This window comes from Melanostigma gelatinosum (assembly GCF_949748355.1).
Source record: "Melanostigma gelatinosum genome assembly, chromosome: 13".
NCBI lineage: Eukaryota > Metazoa > Chordata > Actinopteri > Perciformes > Zoarcidae > Melanostigma > Melanostigma gelatinosum.
The window spans coordinates 20,385,920-20,409,969 of NC_136646.1; the positions used below are offsets into that span (position 1 = coordinate 20,385,920).

The following is a 24,050-nucleotide window of genomic DNA, read 5'->3' on the forward strand; positions in this document are numbered from 1 at the left end:
TGGTGGTCCGATGTGCCTCTCTCTCTGTACCTGCTGCTTCTCCATAAACCATCTCTTCTTGTAACAAAGAGAGTATGTCCGACCCCAGGAAGTGAGAGAAACAATGCAGATTATGTACAGTTAACATCCTCCCGACTTGATTGCTGAAGACTTAACTCATTAGCAGTTGTGTGTGTTGCGTTTTTTTTGGAAGAGAAAAAAACAGGATTTATTCATTAGACTCAGAGAAAGAAAGAAGTGTTTTTGGAGTGTGAGAGCACGTTGATTTAACACTGAAGTTAACAGCATCATTGGGCCAATTAACGCCTGTGTTCAACAGCACAGCACAGATACTGTACAGACTGACGTGTTCCCCGCTCTCTCTCTCTCTCTCGCTCTCTCTCTCTCTCTCTCGCTCTCTTTCTTTCCCCCCCCCCCCCTCCTGATGGTAAGATAAATGAATACGTTGGTCTGCAAGCGTATCATCTGACAAGCAAACACCTTACAGAGGTTACATCAATTTACTTGCAAAAGAAACAAGTGAACGGATAAAAGAGCCTCTCCTATTTTATGGTTAAGATGAGAGTGTACAGCCTCAGCTTATGTTCTGTCAGGGTTGCAGAAGATTGCAGAGAGTCAACTTAATGTGATGCCTTCAGAGGTGATCTGAGCAGTTTCTTTATTCCCTGGGGCCGGTCTGTTACAGGGGGCTCCTTGGTCGCCTGTCATTTATCAGAGGGTCCCAAATGGTTTATGCAGTGTAACAGCAAAGTGAATTACTCGCTGAATGGTTTTGACTCACGGAAAGACTGTTGCTCAGTTTTACTACTTATTAACCGCACAGACAGAATAGAACCCTGAGCTCAGAGGGTGGAGTTCAGTGGTTTGAGACTTGAGATTAAGAAGACTGCTGATTTGGTGGTTTGCTTGGTCGTCTGTTGTCTACAATCTGTTTGTTGTGTCCAGATCATGATTCCCAGCTTTAATCTGCCCTCTGTGATTCATCCACTAACCACCCTTCACAGAGAATGTACCAGGGGAGGACCTTCAGCTGCCCGAGCTGAGCGGCATGTTCGTGGAGAGGCCGGAGAGTGTCACAGCAATAAAAGGTCTGGCAAGAGGATTCGCCATAAAAGTCCTGAATTATATCCAAAATAAAAGGAGTCGCCCACTTAGTGCCAAATTCCTGTTGGAATAAAGTCAGTTAATCTATTTTAATTAATTACTGCGTCTCATTCTTGTTCTTTGCAGGCAAGGACGTTACATTCGTGGTTAAAGTTTACTCCTCAACCCTGACGAAGAAGCCGACCATGAAATGGCTGAAGGGGAAGTGGCTTGACCTGGCCACCAAAGCTGGGAAGCACGTGCAGTTCAAAGAGGTCTACGAGAAGAACACCAAGGTATGTGTTAATATAACCTTTGTACTTTCATTGTTAGAGAGATCAGCCAAGCTAACAGTGTTGCTCTGAGGATGGCGATGTTAGTTCGCCGACCACTTTGGTCCAGACTACAATATCTCAACAGCTAGTGGAAAGATTTCCATGAAGTTATTAGTGCTGGAGATATTCATGGTCCCCAGAAGATGAAGCTTCCTGACTTTGTACCTCCCAATAAGAGTGTTGTACTTCCGTAAAGTACAGAAACTCTCAGGATGGGGTTTGCAGGGACGACCATGATGTATCGAACATGGACACGCCTCGTCTAGAAAGGCACTAGAATTACCAGGACGTTCTTGGTGGAAATGTGGCTTAATTAAGATAAAATCATCCAGATGGAAAACCTATATTGGTAAAACTGTGTTGTCAGTATATTCTAAGCACGTGTTAGTGAGCACGTAGGCCTACTGCAGATCTGTGCATGTACGTGTGTGTGTGTGTGCTCATTTAGTTAGCACATCATCCCCCTCTCTCTCTCTCTCTCTCTCTCTCTCTCTCTCTCTGTGTCAGATCTACACTTACGAGATGAGCATCATCAAAGTAGTGGATGGAGACGCAGGTTGCTACCGCTGCGAGGTCACCGCCAAAGACAAGTGCGACACCTGCACATTCGAAGTCTCCGTGCAGGGTAAGTCTGGAGACAGAAAATCTCATTATTTGTCATCTTCCATTCAGCGTATCCACCAGTACTATGTAACCGGCTTTGTCAGCCAATAACTCAGTGAGTGTGATACACATTAGGGCCTATCATGTCGTGCCCTCGCGAGGTCATCAGTCCATTATTCCTTTGCCGCTCAAGCCTGCTGTGTAATGAATGAACCTAGCAGGGCTCTCACCAGTCTCTCTCCTTCTGTCTGCTTTCAGCTGTGCAAGAAGAGCAGCAGGACAACATCTTTGAGTCGTTTAAGCGATCGTGAGTGTCAGTGTCGGCGAGGGTCTACTCAACATGTCACCCGCCGTCACACTGTCTCCCATATGCTCCTCTGTAGATCGCTGCCTGTGGGCATCTGTCAGTCTCAACGAGTGCCTCCGCCTGTGTGTCTGCCTATCCCTCAGTTGTGGCCGACTTTGTACAAGTCCGTCTGTCTGCTTTCTCTCCCGCTCTGTCACGTCTCAATGCGTCTGCTGCCTTGGTGTTTTGGTTTCACCTGGAGTCCCTCATGGTTTAGCATCTCATGTATTTCGTCACATGTCTCGGTGACAGTTTCTCAAGGGAGTTTTATTATTTCTCATGTATTTCCTCTTTCCCTCACTGTCTATTTCTGTCTCTGCCTCTGCTCGTGTGAAGTGTAGCTGTGGATCCTGTGACTGTGTAGCTTTTTTTTAATGAGTTTTTTATTTTTTATTTCAGCTGTTCAGGCTCAGGTTATTTACTGTATGCGTCCTGTGTGATCGGAAATCAGCAGTGGGATCTTGAGTCTCCATATTTGTAATCTGTGTTTAAATATATAATTTCCTTCCCTCGTTAGAGCGCGAGCAGAAAGGCACAGGGACGATGAGAGACGCAACAGGCAAAAAGGCAGCATCGTGTCGAGTTCAGACAGGCTGGTAGTCTGCTTCTTGGCAGAATGCTGATATGAAGGAGAGAGAGGGCGAAGGAGGGATGTTGGTGTGATAAATGAAAAGTGAAAAGTTTGTTAAAACTTAAGTATGTTGCTGGGAAGGTAATGAATGTTCTTAACACCTTGTTGCGTGGAGGTCATGCAGCTTAACCTCCAAAAGGTAAGTAAGGGATCCTCATCTGTGTGTTTCTCTAAACATGTATCATACCAGCAAATACATGTGGTCTGCCTCCATTCTTTAGGATACTCACTCCCATTCACTCCTTATGTTTTTCATTGTGTCTTTGATGTCTGAAATATCCGGACATACCGGGATGTTTGGTGTAGCAGTGCTAGCTGCACTAACAGTGTCAGCAGCGAGGACAATGGCAACAGTGCTGACAAGAATAGGCAAGAATAGGAAGGGAGGGCAGTGAGAAAACAGCGAGGACGGTTCTAAAGGGATGGAGTCACATGCACCCGCGACCGGCTTGACCACCAAGAAAAAGAACACAGACACTTGGATTACAATACACACAGAGGGACAGTGATTCTCTGCTCAGGTAGACATTACTCCACAATGTCCTGACTTAGACAACAGTTGTTTGTGGCTTTATTAATGTTCTGGATGTCAAATATTGCTCCTTTAAGCTTTGCATCAACGCATATCTGAATCACGGTGCGTTTGTTTGTCACTCTGCATCTCGGCATCAGTTTGCGTCACTGACACTTGGAGGAAAAAACAATGTTTGCATTTCAGTTTTTGTTTTCATGGTGAGCATCGAGTTCCTGCAGCGGCAGCTTCGATGAAGTGTTTCTAATAATATGCATGAGCGAGAGAGATGAGCGTGTTGTGCTTTGCTCTCACTGCACACGCTCGCACCATGAAAGAGAGCTCATTACAGTAATCCCCTGATCCCCATTCTCATGTGAACTCCAACACAACAGCTTTGGAAAATGTGAACTTCAGTGTGGATTCAGGAAAATATTGCAGTGAAACTAATTTAGTGTATAAGTTATCTCATGTTGACCCAAGACTCTCTCAAATATAGCGCAGTAGACGGCTATTTTCATGCTCACCCGGTCACCTGGTGATCGCGTGTTCCCTGAGAACGAGGCCATTATCCCCCTGGGAGAATTTACTTGCTTCCAGGATTGGCAAGGACAACACGGATGGATGTTATCCTTGGATGAACCGTTCATCCATATGACAAACATGATCACTCAGAATTGCTTAGAATTTATTGGTATTTATCGTGCTCTCCGATGGGTTCATTGAGCCTCAACAAAGCCGGAAAAACTGCAGTGGAAAAAAAACCAGTACTTGTTACCTTGTTGAGCACAAGAGGGTGACTGATGACACCAGACCTTGTGAATTCTTCTCATTACTTGGAGATGTGCATCTGAAGTTCTCAGCGTATGATTCTGCATGAAAAGTTTTGTGTTGAATCCCGAGTGTGTTCTTCACTGATGAATATTCCTCAGACTTCCAATATAGCAACGACATGTTTATCCATGATCACATCATCCGCTCACTTGTGCTGATATCGACTGTACACAATGTTTGTTTGAACATGAGTATTTTGCTTACAGCTATGTATGTGCTCGTCTATTTAGATTTTTGACTGTCACTTGAATTCAGGGCATGATGGTTTGTCGTCCACATCAAACGTTCTGTTCTATGTTCTCACTCATTCTATTTTTGCAACGATCTGAACACAGGATGAAAAAAGGGTAAGCTTTATCTACAGCCACTAATTCAATTCATTAGAACTCCACCATGTGCTGTTGTATTTGCTCATGCTTTCTTTGTTTGCTTTTAACCGTCTTTATGTGTATTTATAGCTCTGTGTAATATGGGATTAAAGGGGACGTATTATAATGAATGCATATTTCCTAATGCTCTTTTTTTGCGACCCAATTCAGCAGTGTTGTAAATAGCTCAGGTTTATTAACACACCGAGATTATCGCCTTAGTTCTCTGTTCTTTTAATTCCAGCGGTGATGCAGGTGATGATGCTGGTGATCTGGACTTCAGTGGCCTGCTCAAGAAAAGGTACGACCATCTACTTCAGCCACAGACAAACACGATGACTTACATTTGGATCTCTAAAATGTGGTTCTTTTTCTCAGGGAGAAGAAGAAAAAGGTCGTAGAAGAAGCGGATGTGGACGTGTGGGATATCCTCAAGGCGGCCAAGCCCTGTGACTATGAGAAGATCGCCTTTGAGTATGGCATCACAGACCTGAGGGGCATGTTGAAGATGCTGAAGAAGATGAAAAAGGTGGAGCCCAAGACAAGTGACGGTGAGGAGCGAAGAAACGGGAGAGGTGTTACGAGGCAAATAAAGACTGTGCGCTAAGAGTGAGGCAGGAACAAGAGCTGTTTAATGCAGCATGCTGTAAATACCAGCGTCGTTTAAAGGCCTCTGGGATGGATTATTTGGCTGTTAAAGCAGTGGATGAACTCTACTAACTGGATTATTTTTCAGCTTTCCTGAAGAAGCTGGAAGCAGCCTACTCAGTGGACAAGGGCAAGAAGATCCACCTCACAGTGGAAGTGGCGGACCCCAACGCTCCAATCAAGTGGCTCAAAAACGGAAGGGAAATCAAACCATCGGCCAAGTAAGCAAATTAGCACTCTGTGTACTAAACAGTATGTGTATGTTGAAGGAGTATACTAGTACACCAAGTGACCAAAATTGCAGTAACAAGTTTTGAACAGTAAAACTGTAACATTTAAATTCTGAGGACTTTGACAGCAACTTGAGTTCTTGCTGCTTCATGAAGCCCTAAAAGTGTCAGCTGTACTAGAAGTCCTACAAATACAGACACGAGTCTTTAATGTTCTATGAACACTGACATTGTTGTAGTTGCTGCAGCCAACAAAAAACTAAATAAGGCAAATAGTGAGACTGGTTGGAGCTTAGGGCTGCACATTTTACCACGATGTTGGCTTCCCACAATTAAATGAACATGATCAACTGAAATGTTGCTATTTAATATTATATACTAACTTACAATCATCATGAACACGCACTCATTTACACACAGGTGACATTCATCATGTTTAGTTTAACAATTCCTTCTGGCCTCGTGAAGGCAAGCCTGGAAGACGTTCAGGGAGTAAAAAGTAGAAAATAAATAACCACAATCGCACATGACATTTTAGGATGTTGACACGGTAACGTGATATGTCGCAGCAAAGTGCTGTCTCGTTAGTATTTACAGCGTTTCAAGCCTTTGCAGCCTCTCACACTCAACCATTTAACAGCTGACGTCAGTACGTCCATGAGGGTTCAGGGTTCAAGGCTTCAGGGAGGACACTGGGATTGGGCCTATAAATGACAGAAACTAGGAGACAGTAAAACACTCCGGAGATCGTTGGAACTGCACTTGGTTGTTGCTTATCTGTGGGTTCCTACAAGCGACCCTTTCCCCATTGTTAATATGAAAATACTGATTCGTGCAACTTAAATTAAAGTTTTTTGTATTGATGTTGAACACTTACATGCTTCAGATGTAACATTATTTAGGTCTTGTGGAAAAAATGCACTTTATCCAAGTTAAAGTTGTTTCACAGTAAAGTTATGCTGGTGTAGTTCACACTTCATGTGTGTTTCATGCGAAGCTGTATCAGTAACAATATGTTGTTATATACACATGTTCACTGGAGTGCTGGGTTGATAGCAACGTTACAGCGAGTTTCCAAAGCAACTAGCATTAAGAGCGACACACAGCTTAGCTGTTCAGGAAACTCATTCCACATCGGCATTGCACATGGACTGCAAACCCACTGAGATGAGTCACAATTGTTTTTATTAAAAATCTTTAGGAACAAACTTTCTGATTCACATCAGATAAATGTTAGTTTTGAGCCTCTTTAGCCGGCTGAGCTCTCCTCCGTGTCTGTCGCCCTCCACTTTGCTCTTTCCTCTCCTTCAAAGGCTTCTTTTGCTGTTTTATTCAAGAGGGTGCAGCTGTTGCGAGTGGTATTTTTTCAATGGCTCCACCATCTGCCATTTTGAGTCGCTTAATGCTGTTCATTGAAAGTAAGGCACTCCTCTTCCTGTTTGATTGAACAGTTACTATGAGAGAGGGGCCTTTTTCTTCACCCAGGCTGTGCACTGTGACCACCGAGAGCTAAGGAATAAAATGCTTCAGGTTTGCAGAGTTGACGGGTTTCCAGTTGATTTTCATTTCAAACAAACCACTGGTGTGGTTTAAATATATAGCGGAGACTGCTCACGTAGAAGGATGTATGTGAATATGGTGAGATTATATAATTGATCTAAAAAGAAAAGATCGTTATGTGCCCAGTTAAGCTCTGGCATTTTACCACTCAATGTTGAGATTAGACAGGATGTCAGAAAATGAAATACATTTAGTTTTCTATTGTCCTTTGTAGGATACATACTTTAATAAGATAAAACAGTTGAGTTGTCTGTTCACATACAAATCATGTGTTACTTAGTAGCCTGGGTGATAAACAAAAGGGAACACACAACCAACCCAATCAACTCATTTGACTGATGAGCCCAGGTGTTTACTGATGAGCCTCTGCCACGCCCACCTTCAGTACCTGCAAGGAGAGCAGCCACACAAACCAACCTACAGGCAGACAGGGAACACCGAGGAGAAGCACGAGGCACAAACATGAAGCATTTTTCCAGCCTTTAGGGCACACGTTCAGCGGTCCAGGAAACACACCGACCAATCACATACGTTGTAAATCCCATCACGTGATGCTGCTCAGCCAATCAAATATGTGTATTCCGATAAGCCTCCCAACTCGAGTGAGATTTACACACACAGGACAGACGAGCGACAGACCTTCGCTCTTCACTCGGTCAGTTCAAAAGCAGGATGTCTCACATGTTCAGAGACCGTGACGATTATTAAAAGCAGTCATGTGAAGCGCCACTACGAGACAAAGCACAACTCTTGTTAGCAAACGTACCCACTCACGTCCGAAATGAAGACACAGTCAAAGAGCCCAATATAGTCAGAATCCCAACACATAAATTCATGATGTTAACAGAGAGGAATAGAGCTGAAACAAGTGGTTTAATAACCACAGATCCCACAGTCCCAGCACACACATTTATATTTTTAGAAGGTGAAAAAAATATATAATATCATGTTTTTCTTGGTTGACATCACTACACACCTGAATGAACTGAATAAAGCTGAATAAATCTGCAGGACAATTCAGTTAAATTCATTTTTCTAAAATGAATTACTTTATTTTATTGAGTCACATTTTTCAAAAGCTTTCTGTCATATAATTCATTCTTGAATGCAGCCCTTATTTCACTTGAAACGAGAGAAGAACATTGATTTATTGTTAGAGTGTGTATTATTTATAATTCATCCAGTTCAATTTGAAAACGGACAATAAATATGATTGAGATATTATTCAATTTAGCTTTCTTTATTTGATTTGACAATCAGTTGGTGACTACATACCTAGACGTTAATACAACTGCTCGGGTACTTCAATAAATATATGGGACTAAATCAAGTCAGTTAGAAAATTGAATACCCCTGCTGTAGGTAGTTCTCTGATTTTTGTCACCATGTCTGTACAGCAACCACAATGCGTGTGTGTGTGTGTGTGTGTGTGTGAGCGTATTCTGAAGGTCTGCACAAGAATGTGTGGACTCTTTGTTTGCGGTCCATGTCTCTGAGTCACTCTCCTCGTCTTCAGGCCTCTCGGCGTATGATTCTGCTGAAAGCACTGATTCATTGTTTTCACTCTTTTTCTTTGTCTCTCTCTCCCCTCGTCTGTTCTTGATCCTCCTCGTATAATCTTCCCCCATCATCCAGGTATGTGTTTGAAAGCGTGGGCAACAAGCGGACACTCACTATCAACAAGTTCAACCTGTCTGATGACGCAGCGTACGAGTGCGTGGTCGGGGAGGAGAAGTGCTTCACGGAGGTTTTTGTCAAAGGTACATGAGTCACCGTCTTTGGAGGAATCCTTCTTTCAGCAGGAAGACGGTTTATTTCTGCTCGGTGTCGCAAATGCTGTCATTTGAGTGTAGAGAGGCTTGACAGCTCTGTTCCCTTCGTGTGTCTGTTTGTCATCTGTTCATTGCAATGCTTTCATGCCACACAGTAGCATGCTGCACCGTGTTGTCTGCTCACTCATCCTGAATGAGTGAAATTCCTCTTTTGTTGTTGTCATGTATCGCTGCTGTTGTGCTGTACATACTATTGTGCTGTCATATTTATCAGAGGTTGACTGATATGTGAGTTTTGTGAAGGTCGCTTTGATTGATGTTCAATTTAAATACCAACATAATGTGGTGATATGAGGTATATTTTATATTTCATACCGAAACGTTCACGTACAATTGTTCAATGTTTCTTGTATTGTTGATAATAATAACAATGATAATAATAATAATGTACCACAATCACTTCTCTTGGTTTAAATAGACAAAAAGCATCATATTATATGATGCTATATTATATTATTTGTCTTAGTCTACTCTGGTGCTTACTGTATATCTCAGTCTCTGTCCTTTGTGTGTGTGTGTGTGGGTGTGGGTGTGTGTGTGTGTGTGTGAGAGAGGTTAGATGTAATTGGGTCAACTGCTTCTACATTAATCCCATGCTTTATTTGTGTGCTCGCTGCTGCCCATCCTGCTTTTACATTATCAGAGGCCAAACGAAAGGGTAAGCTCTTCACCACAGACGTGCAGCTACAGTCGTGCGTGTCTGTCTGCGTGCGTTCACTTTTTTTTATTGACACAAAGAATGTTTGTGTCGATGGAAAACATCATTCATGTCGCTGTTTGCAAACATCTACATCAACTGCATCAGCACCTTGCTGTTGATTCATCTTCATTACAGTCAGTGTGTCATGCCTACGCATTCAACACCCCGTTCTCATTCCCAACTCGTCACATATTTTAAACAAAACTACTTGGTTATGTTGCGGACAAGATCAATCGTTTAACATAAATTCAATTTAGTATGCCAGCTAAGTAGTCAATGTAAATAATTCAACGGTTGACTTTTGGTTTCACATGAACAGCGGCCTCCTGGGTACAAGTCCTGTGTTTGTTTGACCCATCTATCCATCCATCCCGAGCTCCCGACGCGCTCTTTCTACCATGTCAACTGACTTTCAGAGCGCGTCCTGCAGCGATAATGTGACTTCAGACATCGGGGTGTTATTCATACACTATTTGGTGAGCCCAGGCTGTTTTCAGACAGAAAGCTGGGATCATTTTCGCCTCACATTATTTGCTTTGCTATAAGTCATTTGTGAAGTCTGCGTTTCTTCCTAGTTTTTCTAGTTGTGTCTCCTCCACATATTAACAAAGGGAAAAGTATTTCTCTCCATTTTTTACACAGATAAACCGTAAATTACGCTGAAGACATCAAGCTCCTTTGATGAACGTTTTGCGAGGCCCGCAGTCACATTGTACATGTTTCTGTGGTTCAAAGACTATTTGGGCTCTTCAGCTAAGGGTTGAAGAGAATTGAGATGCCCGGAGGGGGGAGTGGATGCTGACGATGACAAATAGCTGAGGCTAGCAGAGCATCAAGCATCGCACCAGGTGGTTACACAATGCGACTCCCACCACCTCAGGAGACTCGGGGGTACCTTCCACCTCTGCAAGACGGCTGTGTTTGGTGGCATTGATAAAGATTTCAGGAGTACATTGTGCTCTGTGTGTTAGTCTGCACTACTTATGGAGAACATGTGCCACCTACCACCCATCCACAGGGGAGGGAAGATACAAACATACACAAATTACAGCTGATGTATCAAGAAATACTATCAAGTAAAACTATAGCTGGAGTGGCTAGATCTGGATTTTATGTTTGAAATCAGTAAAACATGTTAGTAATGTAAAGTGATTCTGTGTTGTGCTTGATTTGGACTGTATAGTCAGCCTATACTTTATTGGAAATCATTTTGCATGTGCTAGAATTTAGCCGGGCTCCAACAATCGTTGATGTTCTCATTGCACTGTACAAAAGAAAAGCCTTACTCACTCTACTCGAACACCAGCTCTGTTCATCCTCCACACTTGATTCATCCTCCTCTGATGTTCCTGCTCACTATTACTCTGGTGATTTCCTCTAGATCTACTCTGCTTATGACTCAGTGTCACTCTGCTCTTTCAGAGTTTGACTCAAATGTTTGTTTGTCTTTAGAGCCTCCGATCACCATCACCAAGCTGCTGGAGGATGTTCAAAGCGTGGCGGGAGAGAAGGTGGAGTTTGAGGTGGAGGTGTCCGAGGAGGGAGCCAGCGTCAAATGGTGAGCCAGTAAAATAGTTCATTAGGAAATGCATTAATCATTTCATATTTACAAACATTTACAAAACTCCTGTACAGATGAGTAAACACAGTCAATTAAAAAAATGGCGTGTCGATTATTATTGGAAATCAACAATCAAAAGTCTGATGGGAAATGTTAGCAAACCGTATATAGTAGTATTTTCATTTCAGGTAATATATTTATGAGCTGTTTTCTCCTGCCCAGTAGTTTATTACATTTATGTTGGAGTGTTAGAGTCTTCTGCATTTGACAGGCCCACGAGAATCTTGTTTCTAGCCGTGTAAACTTTGACATAACATGAAACTAAATAGAGAAACAGAAGAGCTAGTATGCCGTCTTCAGTGGATAAGGGCTTGTTCTCAGCAGGACTAAATGATTCCATTCACAAATTAAATTACTTGTACATTTCTTATAACTTTTTTATTGTAATACTCAGCACCTAAAACCCAAAAGTACATCTGCGAAAAAATGCTCACCTTCTGCACCGTTGTGTGTGTGTGTGTGTGTGTGTGTGTGTGTGTGTGTGTGTTTGTCTCTTCAGGATGAAGGATGGAGTTGAGCTGAACAAAGAAACGGCAGGTTCAAAGTACAGGTTTAAAAAGGATGGGACGAGACACATTTTGATCATAAATGAAGCTACTAAGGAGGATATTGGAACGTATCATGCGTTCACCAATGCCGGAGAGTCGAAGGCAGAACTTCAGGTTGAAGGTACTTGTTCCTCTGTTGAAGTCAGAATACATAACAGCAGCAGCAGCAACAACCTGCGAGTCATCAGCTGCTGTATAAAGTTTGTTAACAAGTATTTCAGACACGGCTTAAAAACAATTTACACATCAGCACATGTTGACGTTATCCATCCTGACAAGCATGGGACGCGATAAATTAGCCATTACGCATGTCATGATTGATATTACTTGATTAATGCCGTGTTATCAGTAGTTCATCACATTATGCGTCATGCTGATTTACTTCTACACCTCCCAAATAGGTGGTTGGGTCCTGTCTTACCCGTCAGACATCAGGCTGTCTCAGTCGCTACAGTAAGAGCCAGACGAGTCTCTCAAATTGATTAGAGCGTGAGAAAAAATGTCTGTCCTCAGCGGACACTCCAGGCTTAATACTCCAGGTGATCAATATAAACATATAGTGTTACAACAGAGATCGCCACAGAGACTTCCCTGAATAAGGCGCACACCAAGGAACACCTCATTATTATCATGTCCCACAATGTATTCAATTCATTGTGTTAAATGTAACATACAAGTCGTTTTAAAGGAATGGTTCAAAACTTTGGGTGATAATTCAGTTTAGCTATGTTTGTTAAATATGAAGCAATAGACAGCTGCTGGTTAGCTTAGCATGAAGACTGAACAGTGGGAACAGCTAGATTTCAGGAAGTTACTGCGCCCCGGCCAAGTAATCTACCAGCAATATGTCATTTTCACAGAAATGTTGCCACATTCACGCAGTTCGTAATACTGCAAGTGTAAGAGCTTTCATCAGCGGGCCATCGGTTCAGTCCCCATTGTATTCCCCCATTGACGACAGATAAGTTACTAAACAGACACGTATTTAAATTAAAGTCTTCGAGATTATTACTTTAAACACAATATAATGATAATTCCTCAAACTATTCCTTTTTATTGATAAAGAGGAAATAAAACCTTGCAAAATTTTCATTTCTAACCTGTAGATCCACATTTCCACCTGGTAGGATGACTTCTCTGCGTGAACAAATGCCTGCATGTTACTGATCTATGTTGATGTATTTGCCACAGATAAGGAGCTGGAGATTCTGCAGAGCATCGCTGACCTGACGGTGAAGGCTGCTGAACAGGCCATGTTCAAATGTGAAGTTTCCGATGAAAAAGTGACGGGGAAATGGTTCAAGGACGGCGTGGAAGTCCAGCCCGGCGATCGCATCAAAATTACACACGTAGGAAGGTACTAAACCAATGTCTGAATGTCAAAAAGGCTGTTGTTTGGAGCTCACTGTGTGAGCCATCATGTGCACACTCACACACACTCACACACACACACTCACACAGACTCATAATCACATAGCTATCACAAGAAGCACTGTCTGCCACATGGCTTGGCAAACTATTACCAAAGGGTTATTTGACCCATTTTTTAAGGGAAAGGCTGCACTCTTTACACACACACACACACACACACACACACACACACACATTCATCTGCACATCGTACACACCCCTGGGGTCTTGGGTTTCTCTCAGTAATCCCTCCATCAGAGCAGGAGATACGCCAAGACAACAGCGGTCACACAAGGTGAAAGACATTTAGTGCGTTTCTCACTCTGTGATATTGCCTCATGGAGTATGTTGCTACGGCAACAGTCTAATGCATAATTGCCGGTCACAACGAGTGTTGTCTCCTTGGTAACATCTGGTAACATCTGGTAACATGCCCCCCCCCCCCCCCCCCCCAGGACCCACAAGCTGATGATAGACGACGTGGCGTCTTCGGACGCTGGGGATTATTCGTTCGTCCCCGATGGCTACGCGATTTCTCTCTCCGCAAAACTCAACTTCCTGGGTGAGAGCGCCGCGCAAAACCAAAACATGAAGTATTTGATGAGCTGACCATATCTGAATAAGACTAATTCATATATTTTACCCCTCAGAAATCAAGATTGAATATGTTCCCAGAGAAGGTAAGTGTTGTTTTTTTTATTTTTTTAAATCACATTCATCATATTTACAGATAGATCAATGTGAGGGTGCTGATGTAGTATAGCTCCAATATTCATCTGAAGTTGGATATAAGACACCGAGTGCCAATGTGATTGAGGTCACTTTTCTTTATTTATTTACTTTCTAGCTTTAATCCTGTATGAAAACTGTTATGCCCTGCTAACCAGGCGTGTTAAAAATATGTTTTAAATAGGAATGTTGCCGTTTTCAAAGCAAAAGCATATTTGCACTATGACTCTTTAAAAAAGTAGAAATGTGCAGGAAACAAGTACTGCTGCTCAAGGGTGCTCACAGAAACACAGGAACTAGTTGAATATATGGAAAACAACCAATCAACCAACCAAAGACTGGGTTGGGGTTGAAAATAAGTTTTTGTCCGATCAAATAGGTACGGTTGTTACGTAAATGACGTTAGTTAAGTTCCTTTTGGCACAAAATGACAGTAAAATAAATCAACATTGACTTGGTTTTACACTGACCAAGTGGCAGTATCAGATGAGTTGAAAGTGAGAACAGGTTGTACAGTGTGTTATGCTTCCCAACTGAATGACCTACCGCTCCCTGTCTTCTCCTCTAATGCTCACAATGAAAGACCCTCCCAAAATACACCTGGACACCAGCAGCATCGGCAACACGAACACCATCACCGTAGTGGCTGGAAACAAACTTTGCCTTGACGTCGAGATCACAGGAGAGCCGGCGCCCACTGTGTGCTGGATGAAAGGAAACAAAGTGAGGAAGAACAGAGAGGATTCTCACCTCATACACACTCACACACGCGTCAGATAATCTACCTTTGTGCGTCAATCAGAGCATCCAGACGTTCGTCACTGAACAGCATGAAGGAAGAATGAAACATGAACATCTGTTTTGTTCTGTCTGTCCCGCCCTGTGTGGCAGGTGGTGTCCGAGGCCGAGGGAAGGGTCCGCATAGAGTCGACGAAGACCTCGAGCAGCTTGGTAATTGAGGAGGCGGTGAAAGACGATGAGGGCAGCTACACCATCATCGTGACTAACTCCGTCGGAGAGGACAAGGTTGAACTCATGGTCAAGATTGTGGGTCAGTGGCTTTTGCTCACTTTTACCTTTTTCACCTCTGTTTTGTTGCTGCTATTCTACTTTTCCTGCTCCTCGTAACTAATGGCTGGAATGTTGTAAACACAAAATGAAATATCTACAAAAACTATGCCGTTCTCTACGGTAAGCGGTAGTGTAAAATTACCCTTGATTTGTTGCAACTGGCGAAATCTTTGCTTCGCCGAAATTACTTATATGACACCTTAACTACAACATGATTTGAGTGGGAAGTGGGTATGACCAGTGCTGTGAAAATCGGAGTAATTAAATTAGGGTCAAAGCAAAGCTAAGGATGTGATGTTTGAATGCAATATACTGTAAATCTCACTTCTGTCGTATACTCATGCCTTCTCTTTTTTTCTCCCTCTGTTTTATCTTTCATCTCTTCCCATTTACATCTGTAACCTGCCGCTCCAGATGTGCCCAACCCTCCTGAGAATGTCATATGCACATCAGTTGGCGAGGACTCTGGCACGATCACATGGGACCCTCCTGCATTTGATGGCGGAGTTCCCATTAAAGGTACCCCTGAAACTTACACGGCGGCTAATGTTCACATCTTGTGTCTCCCTCCCCGGAGGAAACAGCAGTTCAGTATCCACTCTGTTTATCACATTTTTAATGATTCCTGTATGTTGTTCCTCCAGGGTACCTGATGGAGAGGAAGAAGGTCAGCGCAGCCAGATGGGCCAAGCTCAACTTTGATGTTCATGAGTCCACCACATATGAGGCTAAGAGGATGATTGAAGGTGTACTTTATGAGATGAGAGTGTTTTCGGTCAACGGCATTGGCATCTCTCAGCCCAGCGCAACCTCAAAGCCCTTCATGCCCATTGGTGCGTTGCCATTTATCATTAGTAGAATGGTTATTTAACAGAGGCTTTTCACACAATGCTCATTTTGAGGCAGCTTAACCTACCTCCCATCCCATTTACACTGGGTATGAACGTATTAATTAGCTCCTGTCTCTCTCAGCCCCCACCAGCCAGCCCACTCGTCTCAAGGTGGACGATGTGACAGACACTACCTGTGCACTCACGTGGCATCCTCCAGAGAAAATCGGAGCAGGCGGCATGGACGGTTACATCATTGAGTACTGCAAAGAAGAAAGTAAATATACGCAAATTGTTTGGAACTTCATACTCAAGACCTTTACACACAGTGGAAGTTTAATTTGTGCGATTACATTAATATGTTGTTTTAAAACTGTTGTTTTTGTCATGAGGGAATATTACGCAGCACAAATGCACTGTTATATTTTTCAAAGCAGGGTTGAGTTTTCCACGAATAAGACATCAACCAATCAAGTTCTCCAGAACTGGATTTATTCAAAATGTACATCTGTTCCTTGACGGCTCATTCCTCAGGTGATCAGTGGGTGCAAGTCAACAAAGAACCGATGGAGATGAACCAGTACAGGGTGAAGGATCTCCCAGTGGGGGAGAAGATGCTGTTTAGAGTCGTGGCGGTCAACATCGCTGGGCGCAGCCCCCCCGCCACTCTCTCCCAGGCCGTCACTATCAGAGACATCGTCGGTAAGAGAAGAAGCTGTCGTGTATTACAGAAATTCAACTGAACGTTCGTAGTTTGAAACGGACCACTCTGCTCTGTGTTGTTTAAAATCTAACAAACACACGATGATGAAGCGCTAACATTTTCCAGCTTTGGTACCAGTCGGTTACGATGTTCAGGCACTGTTCAAGTACTTACCGGTGAAAAAAACATCTAACTAACAAGCTTAGCAGTGGGATTATTTTTTAACATCTTGCATCCAAGAAGGAATAATTGTGTTTTCATATCTCAGTAATACACACGTGCTGCACATGCTTCTTACATATGTACAGTCCCCCACACCACCCACTCAAATTCTACTTATATTCTCCTTCTCCGTCTCTCATGTTACCACCACCCAGAGAATCCAAAGATCCACCTGCCTCGCCATCTGAGGACCAAACTCATCAAGCTTGTGGGCGAGAAGGTGAACTTGGTCATCCCCTTTCAGGTTCGTCTGAGTCTAGCCGAGCTCCGGCTTTCCTTGTTTTAGGGGATTAGATCTCCAAAAGCAGAGCAAAACTAGTCACGCCAAGAGTGACACATTTCGAGTTGCTTAAAGATTACTAATTTTGCCTCCACGTCAAACTTTTACCAAATGGCTATTTCAGACTCTGAAGCATTTATAACAAAGTCCTTAATCCAAATGTCCAAATGCTTATGATTTCCACATGGCTGCAATGTGATGGGGTATTTTTTCTTCTTGTGAAATACAAATCAGATCATTCAACTTTGTAGTAAAAGAGAGGCCACAGGGAGCATTACAGCTTCTTAAAAATAGCCTGCAACATGACATTGGTGAAAAGAAGCTAACCATAAAGGGGAAAGCATTGTTACAAATACAAACAGACAAGAAAAAGGGAGCCATTGATCTTCTTGCTTTTGAAGAAGCAGATGAAATGCCAGTTCTGAGACAGAGGACGGTGGCTACATGATGCTCTCCTGGGAGAACAGAGCAGCCACAGCTCTGTCATCTTATCCGAGAGCTGGACGAAGAATGTTCCAGCTGCTGTTTTCACACTGAGGCAATATGTGCAGTGTAACTAAAGCTGAGACATGTTTACCTGGAAAAGCATGCCCCAAACTATTTCACTGCCAGAACATGAAAGACATCGTCGCAAATGACTAAAAAAGGAAGACGCGTTTGGAAAAGTTCTCTGAGATTGGATCGTGTGTTATACTGTTCAAAACTTCTAAATAAGTTTCTCTAATAGATCAATGAAAAATCTGTAAAAAACGAAATAAATCGGGGCACAAAGAATTAGCTATGAATACAATAAAGAAGTAAACAAACAGTAATATGTGGAAAATACATGGGGTAGTAGTTTCTTCCTTTCTATCATAGATCATATCATTGTTACCTCAATAATCACAAGCAAACTGACAAACGTATTGCACCATGTTATTCTGTTATTTCAAAAGTTTTGTTCCCCATTAAATATGTCCTCCAGTACTTTATTTGCTTCCTTCTGATGACTCTGACTGCAGGGTCAGCCTCGCCCTGTCGTGACCTGGTCCAAAGATGGCGTTCTCCTGGAGGACAACACAGTGGGAACTCGTACCACTGGCGTGGACACCATCCTCTTCATCCGCTCGGTAGAGAGAGCCCACTCCGGGAAGTACACACTGTCCGTTCAGATTGAGAACATGTCGGCCAGCGCTGACGTGCACATCCAGGTTGTAGGTCAGTCCCGTCACGGCACCAATCGACACCAATCTCAGCTTCACCTCGTGCTGCCTGTTCCCCCATTTAGATCAGAACACCGTGCGTGTGCGGTTCATACTTCACAAGTTCACACGATTAATAACCTGTTCGGAAGGGGATGATGGCTTGAGCCTAAATCTGTGACTGTTTTTTTTGTTTTTTTTTCAAATTTGATGATAATTCCTCATTTCATACTTCCAGGGATCTGTGGCTCAAAGTAGCAAATCATCAAAGCTCTGATTCCTCTCTCTGGTTTAATCCTGGCTCCTGCACTGCCACCGCGGCCGCCGGCTCATTCCTCATCTCAGGGCTCGTCTCCCCGGGTCAGGGTGTCGGGCGGATTATTTGGCGGGGTTCCACTGGGATTATGTGCGTGTAGACTGGGATTAGGCTTGGATTTTGAGGGCTACTCTGTCACTTCCTCTGCTGAGAAGGTTGAGCTAATGAGAGGCTGCAGCTCTTCTGATCAGCACCCTCTCAGCTGATCTGTCACCGAACACTGAACAAGAAGGATTAACGGGCAGAAACAGCAGCGCTGCTCAATTCTTGTACTGTACTCCACAGAGGAGAGCGCGCAGAGCAAGATTAATGACAAGTACATTACTATGTTGTACAGTAGTTCTGTACTGCGCAGGCCACACAGAAAGATCGATGATAAACACTCTGCTGCTCTGTACTATTTCTGTACTTTTCACCAGAAAAGCCCGGTCCTCCCGTTGCTGTTCATGTCGCAGAAGTCTGGGGTTTCAATGCTGCGCTTGAGTGGAAGCCGCCCAAAGACGACGGCAACTGCGAGATTATCGGCTACACTATTGAGAAGGCTGACATGAAGACGAAGGTACGCATGGCAGGGAAGAAGAGTATCGGAGCGTACAGAAAGGTTTTTCAGATGGTTTGTTGTCACGAGTATCTGCTCAGCATGACATGCTCGTTGACTACATTTTGCATTAACAAGAATAATACAATAATCCAGGTAATAAAACGGATACGTTTATGTTAAAGGGTGTTGAAGGTTGTCAGTGTAACATTACTTTCACTAAAAGTGCTTGTTTTTGACACTGGTAGGCTCAGATTTGTGTTATAAATGTCTGACATTATGTAAAGAAACCTACAGAGAAATAAAACGGTCTGTTTGATAAGGTGGCCAAGATCCGCTCAAGGAGAAGTCTAATTGTGAAATGTCAATATCTGAATACTGTGGCTCAAATAAATAGGTGACGGACGGCCATCTAAGACCTCATCCGCATTGTTGAAATCGTCTAAATATTCAGCCATGACATTGAAAATCTCAAGCCATGCTTTGTTCACTCCAACAAACTCAGCCCAGATTTCAGAATGAGATTCCTTCTTGAGTGTGAGAAATGTCGCACACTTTTGAAAGCAATCGGAGCCTGTCGTGGCAAAAAGAAGAACTTCTCGTGGACGTGAATGACGGTGCCGGCTTGCCCCAATGGATCACGTTGCAGTCCTTAAGTAGCTACAGCGTTCTCCCTCATTACTGGACCAAGTTGTTACTGTTATTAGTCAGGTAGAGACAAAATCGTGGGTAAATCCAGGTCGAAAAATACCAAAGTTACCCTTTAAAACTGCAATCTTCAGTGAAGACAGGAATGAGTGTGGACCATGTTTTTGTGGCACAGATTGGTGTAGTGTTTTGGGGCAGAAAGCGTCCAGTGTACCTCCATGATTGGTCGAGTCACGGCTGCTAGAAGATTGGTCACAAACTGCAAAGCCTCACTCTACCGTCATGGTCATTATGTTGTATGAACGGACAGGAAGTTGGACCAGAAGAACAAGGATGCTGGGGATAGGACATTTTTCAGCTGATATAGTTTTCAACTTCAGCTATAAGCCTCTTTCAACCTCTGCTTCTCCCCTGTCGTCTGTCTGTCTGTCTGTCTGTCTGTCTGTCTCTCTCACATCAGGATTGGTTCACGGTCCTGGAGCACAACCGCAGGCCCAGCTGCACTGTGCCTGACCTGGTCATGGGGAACGAGTATTTATTTCGAGTGTTCAGCGAAAACATGTGTGGCCTCAGCGTCGAGCCTGGCATCAGCAAGAACACCGCCATCGTTAACAAAGAAGGTAAAGTAATCCCCACAGGGCAACGCACTCTGTAACGTGAGAGCATCGCTTCTGATGTGGGCTTCAGTTCAAACATAAAACAGGCATTATATTATGTAAAGGGCACAATGCAGAAAAGAGAACGGTGTTGTATGACACAAATATCAATAAAAGCACAAACTAATATGATTTTCAATTATAGAACACAGGAATAACTTTAGAACTGTTTTTGGCTGTGATTAGTTACTTGGACATCATTTTGAGGAAGATTAATTGACGCTGATTATATTAAACAGAAATATTCTTTGCCAGAGTGTTACATAACATTTAAAACTGGCCGCGGATTATAAAAGCAACTGCTGGGAAATGAACACCTGCCACCAGCCAAATGCTGTTGTTGCCTTTGCTTACTCCACCAGAAAATGTGGCAGCCAACCAGACACAACTCTTCTGTGTTCCAGGCACGAGTCTGGCTTATAAAACTGTGAGGATGGTTGATTATAGTACACGCCTGACATCATAATGAAACACAATTTTTGCTAGTGTGTCAGTATGTGGTATTAAAAGGCAAAACAATCCAGAAGCAGTTGAAAGACACAACAGTTGGTCACTGATGAAGCATCTCGGTCAATGTTTTACACAAATCCTACAACAGATTTGACCTTAAAAGGGTGACACCAACGAGCCAAATGATTTGGAGACATGTCCATCAAAACAGGACACCGTGGGACTTTCTCATTTCTCAATTGTGTGCCTCCTCATCTCGAGGATCGAGGTGTGAGGAGGCCTGCTGGTGGAGCTGTAAGTGAACATACAAAGGTGTATCCTTCGCGGAAGCCTTTTCGGCACCTGTGACATTAAAAAAAGTGGGGAAACACACAGCTGGAACAATGTCAAACAATGTCAAAAATAATGTCAAAGTAAGAAATTAATTGAGGCATGTTACACTTCTCCACCTGCCCAGGTTTGTCCCGTAAGCGTACACCTTTCAAAGAGCAGGATGTGAACCATTCTCCCAAGTTCACAGCGCCCCTGGTGGACAGATGTGTGGTTGCAGGTTATGCTGCAGCCATCAGCTGCTCTGTCCGTGGCTACCCCAAGGTAATTACTAATTTACCATTAACAAGTGTGTGTCAGAACAGTCAGACAGGATTTTGATGCCTTTGCAGCAGGAATGTATTTGTATGTCTGACGCAAGAACAGAAGCTGGAGCAAAAAGATCTTTCACACTTTCATTTTTTATCCCTCGGAATCGGCAAAGATTTGTCAAGCCGAAATGTTGACCTAATTTCACCTCTTCCTCTGCTCTACCCTCCCAACATGCCTCGCTCTGGTCATGCGCTCCCTCCTCCTCTCCTCTCCTCTATTCCGCCAAATGTGCCTCCTCCTCCTCCTCCAACACGCTGTGCTTCAGCCAAAGATCATTTGGATGAAGAACAACATGGTCATCGGTGAAGACCCCAAGTTCCTGATGCAGAACAACCAGGGCGTGCTGACTCTGAATATCCGCAGGCCATGCATGTTTGATGGGGGCAAATACTCCTGCCGGGCCATCAACGATCTCGGGGAAGACAAGGTGGAATGCAAGCTGGAGGTTCGAGGTACGCTGATCTTCTCTTCCATAACACCAGTTTTCAAAGCAGCGACTCTTTAATGAAGCTCGGCGTGACAACTCCCCATCTCCTCAGTCCTTTGACTGATCTCTTCTTCTGAAACTTCTGTTGAAATTGTCGCCGCTTGCGCTAAAAATAAATCACCTTATTGTATTTGTCAGTTAAAGTTTCGGAGCCACAGATGACTCTGAGTGCTGTAGCTTCTTTAAACAGGATGATCTACTGGCCTCTCACGCTGATTTAAATTTCTCTTTTTCTCCCCAGTTGTACAAGAGAAAGGAGTGGAGGCGAAGAAATGAGCGACAGCACGAAACAGCAGAGGATACAGTCGAACAGGAATAGTAATGGATTATGTATAATGGGATAGTCATGAATAAATATGATTCGAATAGATCAACCCCCCCTCTTCCTATACGCTTGCCGCTCACCGCTGCTGTGACGAATGCCACATCAGTAATATGCCATAAATTCTTACAGCAAGCTGCCACCTTGTCACGTCCTGACTGGGAGTGGTGTAGTAGCACTGCCCCGCTGTGACCACACACCGATGGATCCTTCTGATCTGTGAAGTGGACCTGTCATTGAACACACTTATAAAACAGCCTTCCATCCATTACGGCTCCCTGTGTTGTCTGTTGTGTGTCCGGGATCTTTTTACAGGGTGGGATGAATTTATGATTGTGATGCAGCGGTAGCACTGAAACCTCTGCAGTGTGACCGACCGGCTGCACACCTCCTGGTGCTCGGTGTGAGAGAGCAGCCCTGTGATGGTTGAGTGGAGGGATCACGATTCAGCAAGGCATGGCCGACATCATGGAGCCACCAGGACTAAAGGGGTTCTTATACACAGATATATAGACCTGCAGCGTCCTTCATGCTTACACACACACACACACACACACACACACACACACACACACACACACGTTGAGTCAGAGCTCAGGGCTACGAGTCATGTTCAATCGTGTTCCATCAATGTCGTTCCCAGTGCTATTTAACGACATAAAGAGTCAAAGAGCAAATGACCAACACTTCAACGCCGACTCGCAGACGATGTAGCCGACCACGCCGGCGGCTTTTTTTGGCTTGCTTCTTGTGTGACCATAGCAATGGTCCGGCCCATGGGCGATGCAAACGGAGGAGGCAAGGAAGAGACATGAGAGGAGTCGAGGCAACATGTATTCATCAAATGACACATGGTTGCCACAGAGCGTCATCATTTTAATGAGCGGTCAATTAAATATGAAGCGTGGCACAGCTGCATCATCTGTCATTGTTTTGTTATACTGCTGTACATAATGATCTGTCAGATGAGCATAACAGTGATCATTACAACTTGAATATTTACTATTTTCACCGGTGTTTTCTTGCTTGCAACTCCTCCGGCAAGCCACCTGGCTCCCCAAGATGCATTTTAGGATTTGTGACGTCCTTCAAGATGGAGCGCTGAGAACTATTTCGGGGGAACAAGCCGGAAAAGAGGGAGAAGCGAGGACACCATGAGTTTGAAAATAATTTAGAAAGGCACTCTTCACCCATTCCCACATGCTGCCTTACTGCATGCTTCATGGCATGACCTATAGTGGTAGGCCTCTACAGATACATGGCTTACACTCATGCACATGCAAGCACAAACGCTGAATCAGGGTCTCATTAGCGTCACACACTCGAGACTAATTAATGCACCATCAACACTGCCCTAATTAGCTCTCCCACGTCATTATTGAGCAAACGAATTACCGCTAATTTACACACCCGCAAAACAAACACGGCACGGTCTCTGCTGGGAGAGTCCGCCGCGGCTCGCCTCACACACCAAATGAAAGCCTCACCGATGTGCTGCAACCCAGACCACCGTCCCGAGCGACCCCGCCCTCCCCTACATACACACCCCGAATTCCACCATCTGACAGAAGAAGAAAGATCAACGTGGCAGCAAAAAGAATAGTTTGTGGAGTTGCTCACTGCAGAATAAATACATCACCCTCCTCTGGAGATGTGGGGGTACTTTACTCTCCAGGCCTGTCCCACCACCGACTGCATCAGGTCCTGGTCTCCTG

General features: G+C 43.8%; 1 protein-coding gene across 2 annotated transcripts in view; it reads left to right on the top strand.

Annotated features, from left to right (window-relative positions):
* mybpc2a (myosin binding protein Ca) overlaps window positions 1-22,603 on the top strand; it is a 38,865-nt gene extending 16,262 nt beyond the window's left edge. For both annotated transcript variants that reach the window (XM_079282148.1, XM_079282149.1), the window contains exons 2-27: window positions 1,005-1,088; window positions 1,231-1,379; window positions 1,926-2,043; window positions 2,280-2,328; window positions 4,956-5,012; window positions 5,090-5,262; window positions 5,448-5,580; window positions 8,785-8,909; window positions 11,134-11,239; window positions 11,802-11,971; window positions 13,042-13,207; window positions 13,716-13,822; window positions 13,911-13,940; window positions 14,573-14,712; window positions 14,881-15,040; window positions 15,475-15,579; window positions 15,705-15,893; window positions 16,033-16,167; window positions 16,425-16,592; window positions 16,971-17,059; window positions 18,097-18,292; window positions 19,012-19,151; window positions 20,239-20,398; window positions 21,342-21,478; window positions 21,792-21,978; window positions 22,255-22,603. In XM_079282148.1, coding sequence (XP_079138274.1) covers window positions 1,005-1,088; window positions 1,231-1,379; window positions 1,926-2,043; window positions 2,280-2,328; window positions 4,956-5,012; window positions 5,090-5,262; window positions 5,448-5,580; window positions 8,785-8,909; window positions 11,134-11,239; window positions 11,802-11,971; window positions 13,042-13,207; window positions 13,716-13,822; window positions 13,911-13,940; window positions 14,573-14,712; window positions 14,881-15,040; window positions 15,475-15,579; window positions 15,705-15,893; window positions 16,033-16,167; window positions 16,425-16,592; window positions 16,971-17,059; window positions 18,097-18,292; window positions 19,012-19,151; window positions 20,239-20,398; window positions 21,342-21,478; window positions 21,792-21,978; window positions 22,255-22,289 — 3,308 coding nt within the window. In that variant the 3' untranslated portion in view covers window positions 22,290-22,603. The remainder of the gene's footprint in view (window positions 1-1,004; window positions 1,089-1,230; window positions 1,380-1,925; window positions 2,044-2,279; window positions 2,329-4,955; window positions 5,013-5,089; window positions 5,263-5,447; window positions 5,581-8,784; window positions 8,910-11,133; window positions 11,240-11,801; window positions 11,972-13,041; window positions 13,208-13,715; window positions 13,823-13,910; window positions 13,941-14,572; window positions 14,713-14,880; window positions 15,041-15,474; window positions 15,580-15,704; window positions 15,894-16,032; window positions 16,168-16,424; window positions 16,593-16,970; window positions 17,060-18,096; window positions 18,293-19,011; window positions 19,152-20,238; window positions 20,399-21,341; window positions 21,479-21,791; window positions 21,979-22,254) is intronic.
* Window positions 22,604-24,050: the final 1,447 nt, after the last annotated feature.